Genomic DNA, 18,514 nt, shown 5'->3' with positions numbered 1-18,514 from the left:
GTCGTTTATTCGGTGATAACTAAATTATATAGTATGTATATTTTCAGGAATATAGGTAGTTATATTATTATTGTTTTTGTCTAATTTATTTCAAGAGGATTTTCCGCGAGTTTTCGAACCATATATTTCGTATTTCTTGAATGTCAAATTGACATTGACAAATGACTGTGAAAGAAATAGAACAAGAGTCAAGAGGTGTATGTTTGTGAAATAAAAATTAATAATGTTTATTTACATTTTGTAAAATATGTTTTAACTTAATGTTAGATAATAAGTTATAACAATGGTGGTGAACGCGCCGGACTCACCTACACAAGCAGAAGTGATTTTTGTCATTGAAGCTACATCTGCCAATAGCGCCTACATAAATGAACTGAAAACAAATTATATCGTACCTACACTCGAGTAAGTAATAAAATGTATTATATTCTACACGAAGTTCCCCTTTATATTCTTCTTAGAGATTCAGAAGACAAAATGAGATGTTCCTCAATTTTTGTCTTCCTTCAGTTCCTTCTTTTCACCTTATTCCTTCCTTTTTTTCATATCTGTGATTTTAGTTGTAGTCCAGCTTTGACAGACTCTTCCAGGGAAACACTAACCATGCTTATTCCTAAAGCCAAGCACCTTGTATTTATTTCAGTCTAAAGTATATGAAAATGCAGCACATAAGTATAAAACATACTTTGAAATGTGGAATGTCTAGCATACCCTGAAAAGTGTTGCTCAGATGCGGGATCGCCGTTCCAGCACCTATGTTCATTCATCATTATCATTATTAAACCATATTCGGATCACTGCTGTCTCTCAAAATGAGATGGGTTAGGCCAATAGTCCACCACGCTGGCTCAATGCTGATTGGCAGACTTCATATATGCAAAGAATCTAGAAAATTCATTGGTATGCAAGTTTTCTCACGATGTTTTACCTTCACCGCTTGAGACACATGATATTTTATTTCTGTAAATGCACACAACTTAAAAGTTTGAGGTGCATGCCCCGGACCGGATTCAAACCCACACCCTCCGGAATCTGAGGCAGAGATCATATCCACTTAGCTATCACGGCTCTATGTTCATTGCCACTTATTAAATGTATGCTCCATTACTTATTGCTACCAAGTATTTCTTTTATCTCTTCTAGATGAACAATAAACTACTTTAGATGAAGATTTATGATTTGTTAGTGAAAAATATCTTTATATTACAGATATTTCCATGGTGGTGCACTAGAGGAAGGAGTTGGCAGTGGCTCAGTGTATGGCATAGTTGCATACCAGGCGGCAGACTGCCACCCCGGCCTGCCTGTCTCTACCTTTGGACCCTTCACATGCCCACAGGCAGTTGTTGAGACAGTTGACAAAATACAGTATGTATTTAAAAAACAAAAATACCAATTACCAGTAGTATGTACCTATATTAATGTAACTAAAAAGTTTAAATTTACAATACTTTCATCAGCATAATAAGAGTAACTAGCCAACAGCCTATGTTGTTCCTATTTCTGTGAAAATATGGGGATGATATATACACTATTACATTCACAAATAATGTGGCTTTCCAGTGGTAAAATAATTTACAAAATTGGTTCAGTAGATCCAGAGATTACCTCCTATAATACCACAAAATTTATCTCTTAATAATATTAGTATAGATAATGTCACCAGTCACATAACATTGTGGCAATCCCTTAAAAATACTGTTAAAGATCAAATTTTAAGGGTCTCTTATGAAGGGTCATAAAGCTAAATGACAAGGCAATGGTGGCATGACTCTTCATGATATCCCATGAAATATGTCAAAAAATCAAGTGGGAATGTGGGGATAAATTATAGCAAATGACATTCAAAAATAAAATTTGTGAGGTCGCAAAGGGTAATATCTCTCTGGATTTCATCATCATTATCATGGGGTGTAAGGGGGAGGCTAGTACCAGTCAGTCTACCCAACTGCCAACCTCACCTGGTCATGGTGCACCCTGTAGATGGACTGACGAGGTTCTAGCGACCGACAAATGGCGGTATATCCATTCACATAGATTTTTATTAGTATAGTATAGATTGCAATATTATCTCTAGGTATATAGGTGGTCATGCAGAAAATAGAGCCTGTGTAACTGAGGCGCTGACAGCAGCTCTAGCATGTTTGGAGGAGTTGGGCAGATCAGACATCCCGCTGCATGTGATACTGCTGTGCTGTTCTCCGCCCTACTCTGCATACGCTGGGGGATTGGTGCCACCAGGTTTGCTGTATAAAATTATATTTTTACCATTAAAAATCAATGCCTCATACCTGTTTCTTTAAATCACCAAGAGTTTGTCATTTTATTGGGGCTTGCAATTAATTTTATACAATCGTAAATTTCATTTACCCCATTTAATTTTTGTCTAGACCTGATTTTGTTCATTTATTTAATAAAACTAAAGTTATATTAAAACATTCTTCATTAAATCTATTCAGTATGTGTAGAACATGAATAAAGGTGCAGAAACCTTAATATAAGTTGGTTCATCTGATGACCACCTATCACCAAAAGGAGGTAAAACATTACCTTACATTAGAAATTATTACCTAGAGGTACAACATCACATCTAAGAAACTGCTGCCTGGCAGCAACCATTGGAAGGGTAAATTATTAAGTAACAATCCCAATATATTGGAAACAGTCTAATTGAAGACAAACTCAAAGATCACATATGCCTTCTTCTTCACCAAGGAGAAGAAGGCCTATGATGTCTTACAATTGGACTATGTCCTCTTTATGTCCATAGGCAGAGGTGTGCACTTCATAATTGCAAAACTGCACTTGCTACCCTGATTCCTGGAGAAGGAATCTACTTACAGTAGTCAAAAACCCCGTGGACGCATACTCTCCGTAGGTGCGCCGTCCACTGTGGAGCAAGCTGCGAGGCTGGTGGGCGAGCGGGGCGCGCAGCTGTCGGTGGCGGCGGCTAAGAAGCTGCCCGCGCTGCTGGCGCTGTACGAACATGCCGGTGGTGAGCTGCACGCGGCACAACAGAGGAATTATGCCAAGGTTTGTGGCGTTTCATTGATCATTTTTCCCCACACTACAGAAAATGAATTATTGGATTATTGACTGCCTAGAAGCACACTCCTATAGACGCAGATGTTTTTATTAAAAAGAAAAAACAATCGTAACGGCCACCTTCTGATAAGTGGTTTGTCTGAAAGTAAGTTATGTCAAATTCTTATTTTATGTTAAATGAAAAAGAAAATGTGGAATTCCTGAGGTTCTTAAATCTTCTGTTTTCAGAAAACGATTTTGATCGGATTGTAATTTTAAGGTTTTCAGATCGACATTGGCACTAATGACCAATTCCTTCCTTCAGCAGTCTTTATGACTACTTTCATGTTACTATTGTCAATCAGGACCCCCGTCATTTGGTTCTACTGCGAGGTTACAACCTGAAAGAGCGACCGCCGAGTCCAGCGCCGCCTCCCGTGCCTGACATACAGACAGATGTCTACGGGTATGTTTTTAATACTTTATCTATCCAAGGATCTAGTGAATTGAATGATAATTTTATACTACAGATCGGTTACGTCCCTACAAAATCACCGCAAAAGTGATCCGAATAATAGGCTACTACACTGTGCGCACACATGCACAATAGGAATGATGACACTTTTTTAAATTGTATTATTATTATTTTGCAAATATCCAGACAATATTTGCTTTTTATGTATAAATTAGTTAACATTGACCCTATTTACCCGAATGTATCATAAAAATCAATATATTCAAACCTAGTCATCATCCCCATTGTATCTTTAATTCCAGTATATTTTTATGTATATATAGTTTTTACACTTCCTGAACACTCGATTCGTAGACGATATTTAAGTATTATTTGTTCAAATAACGTTCATTGCTGACCACAACTAACATTGAGTTGACTATAAATTTCCTCTTTTGAGCGCCTTATTTTTCATGCGCTAGTAATACATTTACAGTATTTAATATCATTGCATTCCACTATTAATCCTACTGGTAGGATCATACCAAATTTGGCTAAGCAGAGAGAACAACACGAGCGGAGAAAGGGTGTGTTAGTTAACTGTCAAGGACATTTTTAGCCCTGCACTTATCAGTCACAAGTTCGGGAACCTGCTCGGAGTTTTTCTCTCTGCTATGCGATGGTTATAAAATGCTAATATATTTGTCTAGTTATCAATACTTCAAGATGTTGACTCTGACTGCAAATGCGGTCCATGTATGTTGATCTGGCCATGTGTGGCCACCCTAACTGTAGCTCTGTGTCGCAGCCAGCCGCCGGTGCGCAGCGCGGTGCCGCAGGCGCGCGTGCCGCCCGTGCAGTTCAGCCCGCGCGCCGCCGTCGGCCCGCGCGGCAACTGGCTCGCGCCGCCGCGCGCGCCCGCCTACGCCAACTCCGCGCTGCTCACGCAGCTGGCGCAGCCGTCCTACCCGCCGCCGCCCACGCAGGTAGCGCGACACACTCAGCCCGCGCGCCCGCCTACGCCAACTCCGCGCTGCTCACGCAGCTGGCGTAGCCGTCCTACCCGCCGCCGCCCACGCAGGTAGCGCGACACACTCAGCCCGCGCGCCGCGCACGCCCGCCTACGCCAACTCCGCGCTGCTCACGCAGCTGGCGCAGCCGTCCTACCCGCCGCCGCCCACGCAGGTAGCGCGACACACTCAGCCCGCGCGCCGCGCACGCCCGCCTACGCCAACTCCGCGCTGCTCACGCAGCTGGCGTAGCCGTCCTACCCGCCGCCGCCCACGCAGGTAGCGCGACACACTCAGCCCGCGCGCCGCGCACGCCCGCCTACGCCAACTCCGCGCTGCTCACGCAGCTGGCGCAGCCGTCCTACCCGCCGCCGCCCACGCAGGTAGCGCGACACACACAGCCCGCGCACGCCCGCCTACGCCAACTCCGCGCTGCTCACGCAGCTGGCGCAGCCGTCCTACCCGCCGCCGTCCACGCAGGTAGCGCAACACACTCAGCCCGCGCGCCGCGCGCGCCCGCCTACGCCAACTCCGCGCTGCTCACGCAGCTGGCGCAGCCGTCCTACCCGCCGCCGCCCACGCAGGTAGCGCGACACACTCAGCCCGCGCGCCGCGCACGCCCGCCTACGCCAACTCCGCGCTGCTCACGCAGCTGGCGCAGTCGTCCTACCCGCCGCCGCCCACGCAGGTAGCGCGACACACACAGCCCGCGCACGCCCGCCTACGCCAACTCCGCGCTGCTCACGCAGCTGGCGCAGCAGTCCTACCCGCCGCCGCCCACGCAGGTAGCGCGACACACTCAGCCCGCGCGCCGCGCACGCCCGCCTACGCCAACTCCGCGCTGCTCACGCAGCTGGCGCAGTCGTCCTACCCGCCGCCGCCCACGCAGGTAGCGCGACACACACAGCCCGCGCACGCCCGCCTACGCCAACTCCGCGCTGCTCACGCAGCTGGCGCAGCAGTCCTACCCGCCGCCGCCCACGCAGGTAGCGCGACACACTCAGCCCGCGCGCCGCGCACGCCCGCCTACGCCAACTCCGCGCTGCTCACGCAGCTGGCGCAGTCGTCCTACCCGCCGCCGCCCACGCAGGTAGCGCGACACACTCAGCCCGCGCGCCGCGCACGCCCGCCTACGCCAACTCCGCGCTGCTCACGCAGCTGGCGCAGTCGTCCTACCCGCCGCCGCCCACGCAGGTAGCGCGACACACTCAGCCCGCGCGGCGACTTGTTTTCAAACTAAACTAAATAATCCACTCGAGTTGCAAGTGCAAGCGCACGAAGTGTTCGGTACCATTATCAATAAAAAACAGCATAAAAATCATAACAGTAGTATGGTAGCCCTAAGATTATTTTTATTTTATTTATTTTATTTTCTGAAATACATTATCTGTGTCTAACTGTTACGTTTTATGAGATACACCCTGGTGACAGACTGACGGACGGACAGCGAGTCTCGGTACCGGTACGATATTGTGTAAAACCGAAAGGGGTGTGTGTGGAGTTTCATCCTCCTAACAAGTTAGCCCGCTTCCATCGTAGATTGCATGATCACATACCATCAGGAAAAAAAGTACAAATAATTACGTTTTATTTGTGCAGGCAAACTTGCAGCGTATGCAAATGCAGCCGGGTCCGTCGAGCGCGGTCGTGGGCGCGCCCCCGGGCGGCGTGGGCGTGGGCGTGGGCGCGGGCGCGCCGGTGCCCGTGGGCGTCGTGCCCGCCATGCAGCGCACGTACATCTGGAGCGGCGTGCTCGAGTGGATGGAGAAGGGCAAGACGCCGGGCGACCAGCAGAAGGTCACCAAACATCTGCCGTGTCAGGTAACATAAAATTTTACTTAATAAATTAAATAAACTTCAACAACCAATTTTCAACTTTAGTTTCTAAAGTAATCTTCCATTATTTTTATTAAAGTTTGCCAATATACACGAAGCAGAACTAAATTTATAAGAAAGCAATATGGTTACCAATCTTCATTTCTCTACAACAAATTTAATAAAAGTCACAAAATTAATGCTTTGACTCATAATAAATTGAAACGGGTGGTAACTGATACCTTGCTGGCCCTAGACTATGAACAAACTGAACTTTTACTTAAAGATAACTTTTCTTAAATACGGACGCAATTATTTTAAATAAAACACAAACTGATAATACACACACGCACATACACTCACACACACACACACACACACACACACACACACACACACACACACACACACACACACACACACACACACAAACACACACACACGCACATACACACACACTAAATATATTATAATTTATAATTCTGTTATTTGTTAACTACGGTTGTTCTGTGTGGTGAATGAGCGGGGCACCCAGTAATACGGGTTTTCCACCTAGTACAGGGGCCCTTGCTACTTGTTTGTAAGACTTAGTTGACGAATAAAGATTTTTTTCATTTTTTTTTTCATTTTTTCATTTTTTTCATTTAAAGTTCGTATATTTCAGAGCCTTGAACGTGACCTTTGCCTTCGATTATGAGGGCGTAGGTTTGAATCCGGTCCAACATACTCGTCTAACTTTTTCGTTATGCACGCCATTGACATTCAATTATTCTCATGTTTCTGCAGCACCCGCGACTATAACTGATCGTGTATTGGTCGCTGCGGGCATGATGCGCTGCAGAAACGTGAGAATAATTGAACGTCAATGGCTGACTTAATGTGCATTTTACGAAATTAAATTCTGAGAGGAGGCTCATGCTCAACATTGAGTCGAATATTATGGGTTGTTAATAATTATATTAAAACCCTTATTCCATGTACTATTCAAATTTTATATTGTTTATATTAGTTTTGTTTGAAGTAGGTACCCTATTATGCATTATGTTGGTGTAGGTGTCAGCAAACTCGAAGGATGTGGAGCCGGAGCTGAAGGTGGACACGTGGCCCACCAAGCTGCTGATGCAGCTCATGCCCAAGCAGCTCATCAGCAACATCGGCGGGCAGTACCTCAAGGACAGCAAGTCCGTGCTGTTCCACCTGCAGCAGAACGAGGCGCTCGACGCGCTCACCAAGGTCATGGTCAGCGGATTTGTGAGTACACACACTTGGACTCTTTTTGTTTTTTTAATAATAAATAATGCAACAACCCATTAACCAACATTGTCCTAATAGCACTAGACACCGGGTACCAAACCCTTTCCCACTTTAGCCATTGTGGTTCAATCCACGAACACCCTCGCTCGACTTTCCACAGACTTAACCCTGCGAAGGTGTTTTGAAATTACTACCTTGGGTAAAAAACGTCGACCCAAGACCCTGAAAGTGTTCACGTTAGGCGGAAGAAACCACGAGCAGAAGTCGCGTCCCGCCCCGGGCCCGAGAGAACACTACAGCCTGTTTATAGACTTTTTGAGAAAATGCGACGGATCAGTGTCTCTATTCCTTTCTTAGTCTACGAATTTTTTTGTTACATACAGATAACAGGAAATTTAGCAAATATTTAATTAACCCGCTTCAAAAAAATATATGAGACAAATATTTAAGCATTCGTTGGATTCACCGTGCAGGTGCCGGGTCCATCACGTGGTAGAAAGGTCCAAGCAAAGTCCAGGACTTTTGACTACTGGATGTAGGGTTAAGGAATTCCTTGACGATCGATCAACACTTTCCTTCTCCGCTCGTGTTGTTCTCCCTACCTAACCAAATTGGGTCGTAATTTTATCCCGCAATATTGGACTATATTTTAAATTAGTATTTAACAATGATCGCTTTAAGGTCATATTTGACCGAGCTTCTTTTTGCAGGCTGGGTGCGTGCATTTCTCTCCGATGTCTTCGCCTCCACAGTGCGACATCAAAGTACTGATCCTACTGTACACGTCGGACAAGAAGGCCTATCTCGGCTTCATACCCAACAACCAGGCCACATTCGTCGACAGATTACGAAAGGTAAAATTATCTATTGATTATTTTGTCAGTTTGTATGTTCTGATCCAGGGTATATGTATGGTTAATTTCTGGATGATCTAGCTGCAGTTGAGGTGCTAATTATTAAATGTTTTAATGTATTTCTCTAAATCTTGCGAGGATTTTTTGTTTTGATGTATCAATAATAATAATCAGAATCGAAGATGGAATTGAACATATCGATTTTGTTTGTTGCGTTAGGACAAAAGAGACAGCCATATTATCGATTCCGACGCAATTAGTCGACAGTGTATCTCTCTCGTGATATGTCGTTGACGCTTCTTAACCCTACTGAAAAAGTTCCGGTTTCAGAGTAAAACGTAGGCGGACTGTTTTTTGGCGATCCTTCATAGTGTTGCCATTTAGAACCGTCGGTCACATTTATAGCAAAATGAATGAATTTATAAAGTAACGGTTGTTTCCATTTAATTAATTACTGGGTTGACAGGTGATCCAGCAACAAAAGCAGAGCAAACTGCTCACTCCCGGTGGCGCCGCGCCCGGGATACCTCCTAACATGCCTAACGCCTCCATGACAGGTAATCTTTGGCATACGGGTATCCAAAGCTGCTCTAGTAGGATCTTCGCATGGACAACAATACGAGCGAAGAAAGGAAGTGTTAATCGATTGTCTAGGAATTCCTTAACCTTGCTCGGAGTTTTTCTCTGCCACGCGATGAACCCGGCACCAGAACAGCGAATTCATGGAATGCTAAGAATATATAGGTATAACAACTATATATAGATAACCTAGATAGAATAATGTTGGTTAACTAGGTGGATGTATGACACATGCGGCAGCTGATACTTGCGGCATCTCAATCACTCGGCGATTCACTCAAAGTGTTGTTCGGAATGCCTTACAAGAAGCCTGTGTCCGGTAGTGGACGTCCGTTGACTGAAAATGATAGTTTACTGCAGTCAAGATTCGAGAAATTTCGAGAATCCGAAACACAATACTATTGAATGATTTCCCTAAGATTCCTCGTATATGGAATAATATTGTCAATAAAGCAAGGTTATAAAGTTGCCTTACCATTACCATCTATGGCGCAAATTGTACTACGGCAATCCGTGCTTCTTAAGTCGTATTCTTAGAAGATATTACTCAAGAGACCTTACTCTAGATTATTAACAATATTATTGTGCGGCGGACCTTAAGAGTGGAAATTCCAAGAAATATCTCCATAACGCAACCTCCAAACCTCCGAAAATACTTTACTCTGTGGTATTCAATTGTGTTGTAGGTAGCGGAATGGGTGCGGGCGGTATGCCTTCTGGGCTAGGGCTCGGGCAAGGACTGGGCGGCGCGCTCTCCGTCCCCAACATGTCCAATCAGCAACAGCAGCAGCAACATCCACAGGTTAGTATTAATATAGTTTTACGTGGTAGACAGAGACAAAAGACAGTTCAGAGTTCAAAGAGTCAACTTATGTGTTTACTCCGTAAAGAAACAAGACAAGGCGATTTGATATTTAGTGTTTAAGTTAAGGATATTCAGCAAGACGCGAATTTCCTTTTTTTATATGTCAAAATTCACAGAATGTTTTAAAAGTTACTATATTGTCGATGTCAAAAAGTTGCTCCACACCTCTCCGACCGTTCTCTGTCTAATATATACCAAAAAGGATACATCATAAACATAGACATAACATAGACAATTATGTTTTATTATTGCGCAGGGATCTGGCGAATCTAGTCACGTATGCGAAGGAGAGTACTAATATGCGGAGAGTCTAATCTCCTTATCCTACTAAGTGAAATTATAAACTGACAGTTTTCCTAGAGATTTGACAAAATGTGTCAAACCCATAGAAAAACTGTCAGTTTGACACAGATAATGCTATGAATTCGATATCAAACGGATCCAATCAAGTTTCCTCCTTTGACAAATAATTTAGCTGATTTGGCCAACATAAGATTTTTATGAAAATTTGCCTCACCAGATCTCTTATTATTGGCCTATTTTCAGCTTTGTATCGTTTGAATAATTTTTGGGTCCGACTTTATATTATGGAAACTGAGTCTCTTATAAAACAAATAAAATGCTTACTTCACAGGGTATGATGATGAGCGGAGGTATGGGTGGCCAAGTCAACCAAGTAGGCCAAGTGGGGCAAGTGAACCAAGTCGGTCAAGTCAACCAGGTCGGCCAAGTGGGGCAAGTTGGGGGGAAAGGTCCCCGTGGTGTGCCGCTGGATGGATTGGAAGCGGCCAGGCAGCAGAACCTTGAGAAGATACAGCATCTACAGCAGACCTTGGAGGCGGCGCACCAGCAGGTATTTCATTAAAAGTAAAATGTTTTTGAAGGAGGAGGAGGAGTTACGATTTGTAATCGGGCGATTTGTGCTGCCACCTACAGGCATGTGACACAGTATTTGTTATTTAAAACCATCAGTAGATGGCGTTCTTAGAGAATTTTGAAACAATCCCTTTTTATACACTTCATTGATGATGTTATGTTGGTCATCTCCTCCCGTAAAACGGGCATGGGGCCTCGAGGCATTCTTATTTCGGGGTTGAAGCCTTTTGGCCTTAAGGGTTGTCATATGTATCAATCCGAGCGGCCTCGCGCAGACTGCGAAGCAGTTATGCCTGAGGCTCATAGATGGCGCTTTGTTTGTTATTTTTCCCAACTTCAAAAAAAGACGAGGTCCTCAATTCTTTCTTCAATTTTCAATTGGAATCTTTATGTTAAGAAAAAGAAATACTGCCCTGTATAGTTCGAAAGAGTCAAGCTACTGACAGAGCTAAACTATATCTTGCCTCACTTTATCTGAGTTCAGTGGATATTATACGGTTTAATTACAAGTTTGTGTGACTGCAGGAGGCGCAGTTCAAGTCGCAGATGGACATCATGTCTCACCTGCACGCCGCGCAGCAGCAGGAGCAGCACTATAAGCAGCTCGAGGTGAGTCGCTGCGAGTTTGTGTGACTGCAGGAGGCAGCTTTGTGTCTTGATAAACAGGACTTTTTATTATTAAGGCAAACATCGTGAGAAAAACCTGCATATCTGATAATTTTCTACATGTTGTAAGTCTGCTGATCCACATTGGGTCAGCGTGGTGGACTATTAGCTTAAACCCTCTCATTCTGATTCCCAAAATGGGCCATTATTATTTATAACTTGTAAGCAGATAGTATTTTTTAGATAGATATTTTTTTGTTTCACTCAGAAACAAAGAAATTAAACATAGACAATACAGTAAAAGTGTTCAAAACAGACAATAAAAAAATTAATTCATTTGGTGTAAGCTGTCAATGTTATGTAATATTGTCAAATGTCAATATGACACAAGTTAAAAAGAACACAAGTCAAACGCGATTATCGTTGACAATCTGTCAAGTTATGAGCATCTTGCCATGATAAAAATTCTTAATTAATGTGGTCAGCTAATGTAAAAATTACATTTTATATAATTAATTAAAAAAAAATGCGGGTTCAAAAAACTTTTTTATTTTAGCTTTGAAGCCCTATATTTTATGATCTTTTAAGATAAAAATAATTTGTTCTGCTTACTTGACCTCGGAATAAAAGCCCAGGCTCCATATAAAATTGGGACATACAATTTCCTCTGTGCTCGTAAAAGAAGCCGAATATTTGTTTTTAACTCAGACTAATTATTGTATAGGACCTGCCTCGCTAGACGTTACTTTTCTGTCAAAGTATATGATCAACGATCTAATGCGATTATAAAAACTGTCTCTATATAATCGATGTTAAATAGTTGTAATCGTGTTCGTCGGTTAAAGAGCTCCGTAAAAATACCTTTCTGTGTAATTGAATAGTGTAAAAAAACAGGCAAATACTTCTAATTTAGTATAAGATATCTACAAAATGTAAGCTCGTTTTCCTCAGAAAATGATAGACAATTTTGTTCGTGACTATGAGTGTTGCCAGTGATGACCTATGGTTCCGAGACTTGGTCGCTAACTATGGGCCTCATAAGAAGGCTCAGAGTCACACAGCGGGCAATGGAACGAGCTATGTTAGGAGTATCTCTGCGTGATCGAATCAGAAATGAGGAGATCCGCAGAAGAACCAAAGTCACCGACATAGCTCAACGAGTTGCGAAGCTGAAGTGGCAATGGGCGGGGCACATAGTCCGAAGAGCCGATGGACGTTGGGGTCCCAAAGTACTGGAATGGCGACCCCGCACTAGTAAGCGCAGTGTTGGCCGACCCCCCACCAGATGGACTGACGACATCAAGCGAGTCGCAGGGATTCGCTGGATGCAGGTGGCTCAGTATCGTGATGTTTGGAAGTCCTTACAAAAGGCCTATGTCCTGCAGTGGACGTCCATCGGCTGATATGATGATGATGATGATGATGAGTGTGATACAGGTCCTTCTGTAATTGGTCTGAGGTTGTTAATGATGATGATGTTTAAGAACTGTGTGCTGTCTGCAGGAGCAACAGCGCAAGCACCAGCTGCAGCAGCAGTTGCAGCAGCTGCGCGGCGCCGGCCCGCGGCTCATGCGCCCGCTCATGCCCACCAACCCCGGCCTGCGACACTTGCTGCAGCAGGTACCCCCACACACACACACATCCATACCTAATATTATTAATGCGAAAGTAAGTCTGTCTGTCTGTCTGACTGGTATAGTCGGATGTAATCTTTTTGACGTTCCCATTCCGAACATCGTGCGATAAGAGGCGCACATTAATACAAGATTTTAAATGTCCTCCGTTACACAGGGGCGTGGTGGCAGGGCTTCACCTCTCGCGCTGTGATTGATTTTTACCCTTCTGACGCAGACGGGTAAAAATCATTAAATTTTTGTGTGTATGTATGTCCATTTCTTTGGCACGCTCAACAGCCTAAACGGCTGGATTTTGTTTGACATATGAAGTGTCAAATCATAAGAATTGTAGTAGTGACATGGGCTATATAAATTTTCTTATAAAAAAATTGAGGTTGGTTTTTAATACTCTAAAATATGGGTATCAAATGAAAGGTCGAGAAATGACCATTACAAAAATATATACATCATATCACCTATATACAACTGTTATAAGACAAATTGTCAAAAGGCGTACCAGATATACTGGAGCAATGGAAAAAATCGCATTATCACCGCATAATATATAGTTGGCATTTTATATTCATTTTTTTTTATAGTTCATTATGCATTGGGTTTGAAATAATGAATGAAATGCGGGTTTATTGTTTTTTTAATTTTTTATACTGTGCGAAGGGTCACACGTTCAGACGTCATAAAAATTGCATCCGACTGTACCTTTTTATGGTTAAACTACTGAACTGATTTCGATAAAATTTGGTATAAAGACAAATTGGACCTTACAGCAGAAAATAGACTACTTTTTATGCCGATAAAATCCTTGATTCCCAGGATATTTGTAAGAAACAGAACTTCACGCGGACGGAGTCGCAGGCGTCCACTAGTACAGGAGTAGTTACTACACCCTGGTTACAAGTTTATTTTCGACATGTCAACACTCCCCGACTTTACTCGTTTCCCACATTTTTCCGACATTTTTGTCTATAATGTCGAGAAATTGTTAGATTAATTTCTATTATTTCCCTAATTATTGTATATAAAAAATGTAAATAAAACGAGACACTGGTAATCATTTTCATCTAGATTCACCATTTTCATGGCTTCTTTAATAACACTTAATACTGATTATAATATTAAGGCTGGTCACACACTGACTAATCGCGGCAGTTAAGTGCTGCGACATAAAAGTCGCTCGCGCTATTTATATATGTTACCGTTAAATTGTAAAATACGTTGGTTTAGAATCTCACTCGTGATATTGTAATCTGTTGATATATTGTGAACTGAACATACTGATTACAATTTAACGTGTCATTTTTCGGTATCTATCGAAGTTAAACCGTTAAATTGTCAATCAGGATGTATATACCATAGAGTTACAATAATATTACAGTGGGCATAATAAAAATAGTAAAAATGAAGAAATCAAAGAAAAAAAAAAGAATTTCGGAGGGGTGGCCAGTGCGTTTCTTAATTTTTAATTTAACGGTGACAAATACATACTTTAAATTAATTAAATATACTTCAAGGTTTGCTTCCAATTCGCTTGTACATTGTATTTACTGTATCAACAACATGTATACAGAATATTAGTATATTGTTAGCAAATATGCTTTTATATATTTAAATTGTGGACGAATACAAATTGTTTCTTTCGCGTCTTATTATCATTGTGCGACCGGCCTAACGTATCCATCATAACAAGATGATGCATTATTAATAAATTGTGACCATATACACACTTGTAACACGCCGCTCGCGTGCGGGCAAAAACGCAAATTTTAATTCAAACTTCAAAAACAGGCCACGGAAGCTGAAAGATTTTTTAAAATCATTAATTTACATAAAATAAAATATATTAAATCTGTAATGTGATTTATTAATAAAGATATATATATTTTGTGTGTTTGTTTGACACGCGTTGCTTGTTACTTGTGTGTATACTATATGGCACTATTCCTTACTATTTGATTGCTATTAAAATTACTTAATAATCAAACACAGCATGTTCTTCCAATAGTGAATTTTCAGTTATTTTTAACTTAAAGATTTCATAGATTAGTTTTAAAAATAGACTCAATAATAATATCTAGAGCATGCTCTGTACTCTTGAGCGAATATTCACAGATGGAATTTTGTAAATGTTCTGTGAGTGTTCATCTTAATGCTATTCTTTAGCACCTATTTAATCAAAGTGCTTTCTCACTCCAGCTTTAGAGCCTGACTCCCTTGTAACTGCACCTACGTCACGACACGAGAGACATGTCGAGTATGACATTATTAGCAGCCCTTAGATGCCAAGATATACAGGGTGCTCGGGAGTATTACCCATAACATCAAGGTGTTGACAAGTCCACTTATAGAAGCCGAATGCATAACTTTTTTTTTTAACTAAAAAAAAACTTTTTATGTTTTCATACTAAGTAATTCAAATGATTCCGACTATTCATGTAACACACGCCTTTATCTACCCTTGTATTTTAAAATACATAATCGTAAGACTGTCGATATCTGAAGAGACATTGCAACTGGCACTCCGCACTTCACTAGTAAGCTACTTCATGATATTTATCAATGAATAAGTCTGGCTAGGGCATAATATAAGGATGTGAGTTAAGGGACATTTTACAAAAGGAATATTTTTGCTTCGAATATATTCATTTTAGAACTTTTTCCTTAAAGAATATAACCCTAGAGTTATGGGAAATACTCCCGACCCTGTCCTGTATATCTCTCTCTTTTTAACCGACTTCAAAAAAAGGAGGAGGTTTCTCAATTAGACTGTATATATTTTTCAATCCATAGTAACCAAAAAGCGACATTTACGAAAATATCGTATGGTCAAAGAAATTTAAATTCTCCATTAAATATATTGTTAAATAATAATTTATTCTTTATTCTGAACTTCCGTAAAGTCGCTTCTGCTTCTATTGAACAATATATTCATTGAGTTAGGTGTTGTATATTCTGTAAATTCTTGTATACTTATCTCGACACGTGTATCGTGACGTGACGTCGCGTGACGCGATACAAGACTGTTTCCGGCATTATATCATCATGCTCTTAGCGCATACAAACTCACATAACACGTAATGTGAAACACTTCACTCACTCACTGCCTTCACTAATACAAACTGTAAAAGCTTACTTGCTTCGGTAGCATTAGTTCTTAAAATCATCTATAGGTAAAGGTTTTTATACTAATACATAATAAAATGTATGTTTGTGGAGCATCATGGAATTCCAAATATAAATCTTTGGTTTAAATTATCTCGAAACTTTGGTTTAAATTAACGAATAAAGAATATTAGGTATAACTATCTTAAAGTCACAATAAAGACGAAATACTTACATACACAATAAATACAAAACATTTACCAAAATGTCAAAATAAATATTTTCATTTTGTTATTTTTTTTAATTGATAATATCTCCCATTTTCGGCGATCTAGAAGAAACACATACAAAATTATTTAGAGTGATATAGGGCAGGTGTATCATGGAAAATCCAAAAACAGTTGCCTAGCACAACTACTATATAATTATATAGGCAGATAATAATTTCATTGTTCCTGTATCCACAAACGTATCTGTCTGTATACTATACCACTTGAACCAAATTGAAACCATCTTCCAAAAGTAAAAATATCTATATATACCATTTTATTAACAACAATATAATATAATATTAAAAAAATATAACAAATTTATTTAAAGTTTTATTTAATTCTGTTCAAAAAAAATTAAAAATAAAACAAAAATAGTTTACTTGAAAAGGTCGTCAATACTATAAAATATGAACAGTAACCGAAGTATAGTAAAGCGAAGTAAGTGTAGGTTGAGGTGTGACGTATGCGCTAGGGGTGTGTTCACACTGACGGCGTGTTCTAGCAACAGCAGGCGGCGCGCGGCGGGCGGCCGCACATGTGAGCGGATATTGACACGCTAAGTAATGCTTCCTTCCACTAATACCATCTAATTTTATACTGAAACGCTAAATATAAGTATATCTGACAACAATTTGATATGTAAATTCAAGTATTTCAATTCTGTTATTTCAAGGAGGCTTGCAAACAAGCACTTTTGAAATGTAATGTTTAGTTTAGTAGTGCTTGTATGAACGAACCATTTGCTATTTAAAAAATATATGATAATTGTTGTTTATTATTTTAAAAAAAAAAGCCTATTTGAATGCATACTCGTATTTGTCAACAAAATTTTTAATAAAAATTGAGGAATTATTGTATTACTGTCAATTTAGCGTTTCAGTATTCGATACAGGTTTCAATTATGAGAATAAAATTTATTTAATAGTTTTACTAGTGCATTGTGAACAAATACTGTGCATACTGCATATTATACGTGACTATACTTACCTAAAAATAATAAATATAACTTATTTGAACAGGCTGTATGGTCAACGATCTTTGCCTGTATCCTGGAGGCTAAATTAAAAAAAATCTATTCTCAAAATTGTACCCTGATTCTGAAATCGCAATCGCAAACTAATTAAAACTTGTGTTTAATCTAATGGTTTACTTATTATTTAGCAATTTCTCATATTTCATGCATATTTGGACACTTGATCCTGTATATAACGAAGTGATCACTTGCTTGTCATCTCCCATAGACTTACCTATAGCTGAACCTATCTTTTTTTTTTGTCAAAGAGCTAATAGTTACAATTTACTTAATATAAGAGCACGGTAACATACCTTAGAGTTATTCTGCATGAGTCTGTCGCTCACAGTCATTTCATTAACGTAAAATTGAATTATTTAAAATTTAAAAAATATTTTACATAATAATATTGTAACTCCAACGTATATGAAACTTGTGTGGTAGGTACCTATTATTATTATTATGTTTTAATAATTATTATTTTATGTTTGCAGCAACCACAGTACAGGCCAACCAGCGGGTCGGTGCGCCCGACGTCGTCGCAACAGTTCGACGACGTATCAAATTATGATTTTATATAAAAAAATATACAAAAATACCATAAACAAGTGTTTTATTTAACCTTTACAAGTACCACAAACTTATCTGGCCCGGTGAGGGTGTCGAGGACGAATAATTATGTCTTGCAAAATGGCGACCGCCCCGTGAAGATGGTTCCGGTTTTGGCCTCGGGTACAGAAAAGTTTGTGGCTGTAGAGAGAGTATGTAGCACTATACCTCAGTTGCTCTGGATTCTTGCCCTTTTGAGCATAAACCAAAGAGTATATAGTCACATATACGTACGTAAGCGCGTTATCACATGAATCGGACCTAAATAATTTGTTGTAGTCGAGACTACATTTTAAGATTATTAATTAATAATGTAATTGATACTCATAAACCAATAAAATGTTAAAATACAAAATGCTCAAACATTTGGAGGTTATTTTGACCATAGTTCCGTAGTGAAGTCAACGAGGTATTTACGTCTCATAGGGCCAGTTCGAAATAATTTGTAATTATCGTGGCGTAAATTACAGTTTGTTTGTATGCTTGTTACCCAATCATGTAAAAACGGCTGAACGGATTTGAATGCAACTAGGCACTCTGCTATTTTATAA

The 18,514-nt window shown here is 40.6% G+C and overlaps 1 protein-coding gene across 2 annotated transcripts; it reads left to right on the top strand.

Moving 5' to 3' along the window:
* The first annotated feature begins 164 nt into the window (after positions 1-164).
* On the top strand, positions 165-17,962 carry LOC112055471 (mediator of RNA polymerase II transcription subunit 25). 2 transcript variants are annotated; one of them, XM_052885783.1, is made up of 16 exons: positions 165-405; positions 1,210-1,368; positions 2,078-2,241; positions 2,879-3,033; positions 3,390-3,490; positions 4,287-4,464; positions 6,088-6,309; positions 7,357-7,554; positions 8,268-8,411; positions 8,878-8,968; positions 9,677-9,792; positions 10,490-10,708; positions 11,257-11,340; positions 12,841-12,957; positions 16,845-16,902; positions 17,849-17,962. In XM_052885783.1, the coding sequence occupies exons 1-15, from the start codon at positions 284-286 to the stop codon at positions 16,881-16,883; spliced, it is 2,109 nt and encodes a 702-aa protein (XP_052741743.1). In that variant the 5' UTR covers positions 165-283; the 3' UTR covers positions 16,884-16,902; positions 17,849-17,962. The 2 variants fall into 2 exon arrangements, with proteins under 2 accessions (XP_052741743.1, XP_052741741.1); XM_052885781.1 differs by lacking the exon at positions 16,845-16,902.
* The last annotated feature ends 552 nt before the right edge of the window (positions 17,963-18,514 follow it).

Source organism: Bicyclus anynana, chromosome 2 (assembly GCF_947172395.1).
Source record: "Bicyclus anynana chromosome 2, ilBicAnyn1.1, whole genome shotgun sequence".
Classification (NCBI taxonomy): Eukaryota; Metazoa; Arthropoda; class Insecta; order Lepidoptera; family Nymphalidae; genus Bicyclus; species Bicyclus anynana.
The sequence above is the reverse complement of the archived record's forward strand: the minus strand, read 5'-3'. Positions and strand labels throughout refer to the sequence as shown.

Coding starts and splice junctions, on each gene's coding strand:
- LOC112055471 (XM_052885781.1), top strand. CDS start 284: ATGGTGGTGAACGCGCCGGACTCACCTACACAAGCAGAAGTGATTTTT. Junction 10,709..11,256: donor TGGAGGCGGCGCACCAGCAG/GTATTTCATTAA, acceptor GTGTGACTGCAG/GAGGCGCAGTTCAAGTCGCA. Junction 11,341..12,840: donor AGCACTATAAGCAGCTCGAG/GTGAGTCGCTGC, acceptor TGCTGTCTGCAG/GAGCAACAGCGCAAGCACCA.